General features: G+C 48.5%; 1 protein-coding gene across 1 annotated transcript in view; it reads left to right on the top strand.

The window, feature by feature from the left end:
• Nucleotides 1-4,015: 4,015 nt before the first annotated feature.
• The window catches only part of AKAP12 (A kinase (PRKA) anchor protein 12), an 87,441-nt gene continuing 86,511 nt past the window's right edge, over nucleotides 4,016-4,945 (top strand). Inside the window, exon 1 of the mRNA XM_012655569.1 lies at nucleotides 4,016-4,296. Within this exon, the coding sequence (XP_012511023.1) occupies nucleotides 4,132-4,296 (165 nt within the window). The 5' untranslated portion in view covers nucleotides 4,016-4,131. The remainder of the gene's footprint in view (nucleotides 4,297-4,945) is intronic.

Genomic DNA, 4,945 nt, shown 5'->3' with positions numbered 1-4,945 from the left:
AAAAAAAAAAAAGAGTTACAAGGGTGGTATTTAGTATTTGCCTTATATATGATGTATATCTATAAGTGATTGACCTTTGAACTTCATATGTAAATTGAACATTTTCTGCAGTTCCCATATGAACGTTAGATTATTAGTTACTCATGAACTGAATAAAACTGCTAATTCTTCTAGTTTATAATTAGCAAATGCAAGAAAGGAAGGTGGGCTTTGGGTTCTTAGATGATTGGATATCTTGATGGGAACAATTGGTTCAGAAAGAAGAAGTAGACTTTTCATTTAGGGAAAACAAAAAAGTGATAAGAGAGAAATAGTTTCAAGGGCGAAGAGTTGCCACTGGCTCAGTGAAATTGCCTGAAGGCTTTGTAGCTAGAGAAGGAATCTTTGGGGTAGGGTTAAGTGTGGATTTTAAATTGTTTTAATAATTGTAATTATTATTGCTTTTTGAAGAGGGTTTTTTAACTCAGTTGTAAAATGCTTGACATTTGTGAATTCCTTTAATGTTATATTTCAAAATGTTTCGGTACATGTACAAGATGCTTATTATGACCCTAAATTTTATTGGTAAGTCTCATGAGACCAGTCTTTCTGGAGAAGCACAAGAAGTACAAGTTTAGCCTGCTACACTGGCAACGTGTATTTGTTTTTGAGAAATCTCAAACTGTTTTTATGAGAATTTATCCTCCCAGAGCAACCAACAAACGACTCTACCAACAACTGCCCCATGGGAGAGGATGTGTGGGGACACCTGCGACCGGCTGTTTGGAGGAGAACGACAAAGCTGCTGGTGAGAAATCAGGGTAACTGACAGCCTTGGACTGAGCAGTGGAAAATAGAGAACAGCTGCCTTCCTTATCACCCCAGATGCCAATCGAACCAATTCTGAAGACATCTCCAAAACCCTAGAAAAGAAAACCTTTGTGGCTTGATTTAGAACCTTCAGTGGGAGGCATAGTAGTAACTTTGTGCCTGGCACATAACAGGCAGTCAATAAACGTGTGTTGAAAGAAAGAATAGAATGAATGAATGAATGAACTTTGTAACATTCTGAAGCACTAACTAGCATATCCAAAATGTTGGGATATCTCACCGTTAGGGATAATTAAGAACAGAACTACTTCTTTTTTTTTTTTTAAAGGAAAATAAATCAACAAAGAGTAACTCCCTGGTCTGTAATAAAGATAGAAAGGATTCTTTGGTTAGTCCAGAAACCAAACATAGATATGTATGTGCTTGTGTGAATCTATAAAGGAGACTGTTATCCTTTTTCTTTTGAGACAGACTCTTGCTCTTGTCACCCCAGCTAGGAGTACAGTGGCATCATCATAGCTCACTGCAATCTCAAACTCCTGGGCTCAAGTGTTCCTCTTGCCTCAATCTCCTGTGTATCTGGGACTACAGGCATGTAGCATCATGCCCAGCTAATTTTTGTATTTTTAGTAGAGACAGGGTCTTGCTCTTGTTCAGGTTGGTCTTGAACTCTTGAACTCAAGTGATCCTCCTGCCTTGGCCTCCTAGAGAGCTAGGATTACAGGTGTGAGCCACTGTGCTCAGCTGAGCCTGTTACTCTTTTTTTTTTTTTCAGTTTTTTTAAAATTTTTTTTATTTCAGGGTATTATGAGGGTACAAACATTATGGTTACATTTTATGTCTTTGCCTCACCCAAGCGAGGGTTAGAGGCCTGCCCTTCCCCTCTACAATGCTCCCATGTCCTTTAGTTACCCCCCATCCCCCTAATCCCTGGAGGTTATTACTGTCACGTGAGCACCCTAGTGTTCAACAGTTAGTACCAATTTGATGGTGAGTACAAGTGTAGCCCTTACCTCCCAGTTTGTTCTTTTTACTTAAGATAGCTTTGAGCCTGTTATTCTTAATATCCCCTTATTATGGAGCTGTTTCGGGCAGAATAGAATGTACTAGAATGTGCACATCTTTTAAAATAAGATTTTATTTTTTACAAATAATACGAACATTTACATAGGCTGGAAAATAGATATAAAGCCAGCAGCTACTGATCTAAGAAAGCACATGTGGGTTGTGTATTGTTGCCTTGATCTTGTGATCCTTTCTAAAAATTTATAGGCTAGTACATGTGAAAAGTTTTGTTAAGAATTTCCCAAGGACCGAATAAATATAATCTCATAGAATGTGAAAATGTTGATAGTATTTGTACTTAGTGATACATTTTCAAATGTGCTGACGTTAATCATTCTCAAATAGGCTTTAACAGTGTTTTTAGCTCTTAACATCCTAAGTGATGTCCAAATGCCACTTTTCACTAACAGCCCTGAGAAGAGAGAACACAGCTGAAAGCTTCTTCCAGAAGGGGAGTGAAGTGCTGTGCAGTGGTCAGGTGTGGACTTTTAAGTGAGATGCAGGTTGGACTCCTTGCTTTTCCTTCCACCGGCTGTGAGATCTCGAGCGCGTGATTTAATTTCTCTGGTCCTACTCCCTCCCACCACCATTGGTAAAATGAGAATAATAGTATCTATACCATGGGGTTATTGTAAGGATTATATGTGATTATATATGCAAAGTGCTTTGAACACAGCCTGTAACAGAAAAGAATACTAATGTTTCCTAAATAATCAAAATTTAAGTCAAAGTGAGTGAAATGTGTATAAATTCCTAAAACCAAGTATTTTGCAAATATACTGTTTCCTAAGGGATAAATTCCAGAGAAATTGGCCTTTGTGTAGTCCTTTCAATAAAAATGATTAATTCAGAAAACAAATTTATTGCTGGGTAACTGACCTATGGTTCCCAAGGGACCGTAAGAATTCATGCAATTAATTAATTAGGCACGCAACATCCTAGTGCTGAACCACTGCTTACGTCAACTCTCTACTAAACTGTACTGAATCTGGGTATGAGATATTTATCTGGAATCTAGTGTCAATATTCCACAAGTTTCTTCATATTTAATAGAAATTCCAACTATTTGTGAAAACCGAGGCAGTCGGTTGCCAGTTACAACCGGGATAAATTTTATCTTTCAGTCCCAGCACCTCGTGTTTATGTGCCAAATAATCTACCTAAAAATTTATTTCAAACATTTATTGACTGCCTGCTATGTTCATATAATAAATATTATATTCAAGAGTACGAGAAGAAAGAATGCAAGCCATTAGGCTGCCATGGAAGTCTTCATCTTTTGAGAGATACTGATGGCGAACGAACCGCTCTATGCCACCATGTCTCATTCAGCGTCGCTCGGGAGAGGTGGCCTGGATGGGTGAGCCCCAGCAGCAGGCCCTCCGAGAAGGACAGGCACATTTCCGGTAACAGCCTCATTTCCCCCCGGTCCCCAGGGAAGGGGGGCCAGCACTGCCGATGGCATCTCTGACATCACTTGCTCCGGAGGATGGGGAGCGCGGGCCGCCTGGCCCACCTCATCCGTCGCCTGACTGAATTAACCTCTCGGTTCCCTGCTCCTGCCACGTGAGGTTCCCAAATATGGTCACAGGCCGGAGGGGCCGAGAAGCGCTTGCCTCTCTCCTGCTAAAGGGGAGGAGGGAGGAACAAATGTTTAGAGTCAAACACAATCTGAAGGAAAGCAAGTGGGCCTTCGGGTTCGCTCCCGGGCGAGTGGGAAGTCAGCGGCAGGAGAAGCCCCCGCCTTGGGTTATCAGTCATTTAATAAACCCCAGCTAAGCCAATGTCCCCGGGAGGCTTTTTGCCCCCCGTCGTTCTTGCGGTCCCCTCACCTTCTGCAGCCCTGGGTCATCCTCGTAGCTCCTGTGCCCTTTCGGGGAGGGGAGGGCGCCCTGGGGGCCGGGTGGGCTGCTGCTGCACGCGGGCTGGCGAGGCGCGGCCCCCGGTCCCGGCAGCCCGGGGGGAGATGCTGCTGCAAGGCGTGTCTGGCCGTGCTCATGTGATGAGGCGAGGGAAAACCGGAGGGGAGGGGGCGGAGGCTCAGAGGTGGCTTTTTTTTTCTTCCTTTTCTTTTAAGGAGTTTGCCGCGAGCGCGTCTCCTTCATTCGCAGGCTGGGCGCGTTCGCAGGAGGACGGCGGCGGAGGAAGGCGCTCTTGGGACCTCGCGGGTGCGCGTCTTCTCGCTCTTGCCCGCGTCCCTGCGATTTGGGGAAGGCGTAACCCGGCGGCTGGGCGCGGGAGGAGCGCGGAGGAGCCATGGGCGCCGGGAGCTCCACCGAGCAGCAGAGCCCGGAGCAGCCTCAGGCGGGGAGCGCCACGCCGGCCGAGCCCGAGCCCAGCGGCGGCGGCGGCCCCTCGGCGGAGGCGGCGCCGGACACGACCGGGGACCCCGCCATCGCCGCCGCGGACCCCGCCACTAAGGTATGGGCGCGCCGGGCCACCTGCGCCGGGGAGGCGGGGGCGTCGCGTCCCTCCGGTATCCACCCGCGAGAACTTCCCCGCCGGTCCAGCCCATCTGCAAACTCAGAGGCGCGAACCCCTCTTTCAGGGTCTTTTGCGCCGAGGCGGGGACTGAGGCGCAGCGAGCGCGGCGGGGGGCTCGCATCTTTGTCGTGGGTCTCCAGGGGAGGCGACTGCGCCATCCGCAGTAATAAAATCCGCCCCTGCCCACCGCTGCTGAGCCTTTCTCCACGCTCTTCCGGTGGGAGCGATCCCGCCCGAGGCGGATGGGCCGTGGCGGGGGCGGGGGGGATACCGTGGACAACTGACCACGGCCGGGCCTCCGGAGCCCCGAAGCGGGCCCCCGCATCCGAGATGCGGAAAGTCAGCTGTGGTGCCAGCGGCCCGGCCACCCCTGGGCTCCCCGCTGCGTGCTGCCCTTGACTCCCGCTGCGCCGGAGCGGGCGGGTTTGGTGCCCAGTCCTGCGGCAGTGGCTCCGGCAGACGCCGCCTTGCTGATGCGGAGAAGGCTCGTGGTGTAGCTCGCTCGGAGCCAGGGAAAACCTGGGCAGGCGCTGCATTTCCAGAAGGAGTGACAGGTTTCGCAAACAAGCCAGCGCCCTCCCTTTTC

This window comes from Propithecus coquereli, unplaced genomic scaffold (genome assembly GCF_000956105.1).
Source record: "Propithecus coquereli isolate 6110/MARCELLA unplaced genomic scaffold, Pcoq_1.0 Scaffold48, whole genome shotgun sequence".
NCBI classification, from domain to species: Eukaryota; Metazoa; Chordata; class Mammalia; order Primates; family Indriidae; genus Propithecus; species Propithecus coquereli.
This window is presented reverse-complemented; position numbering and strand designations above follow the sequence as displayed.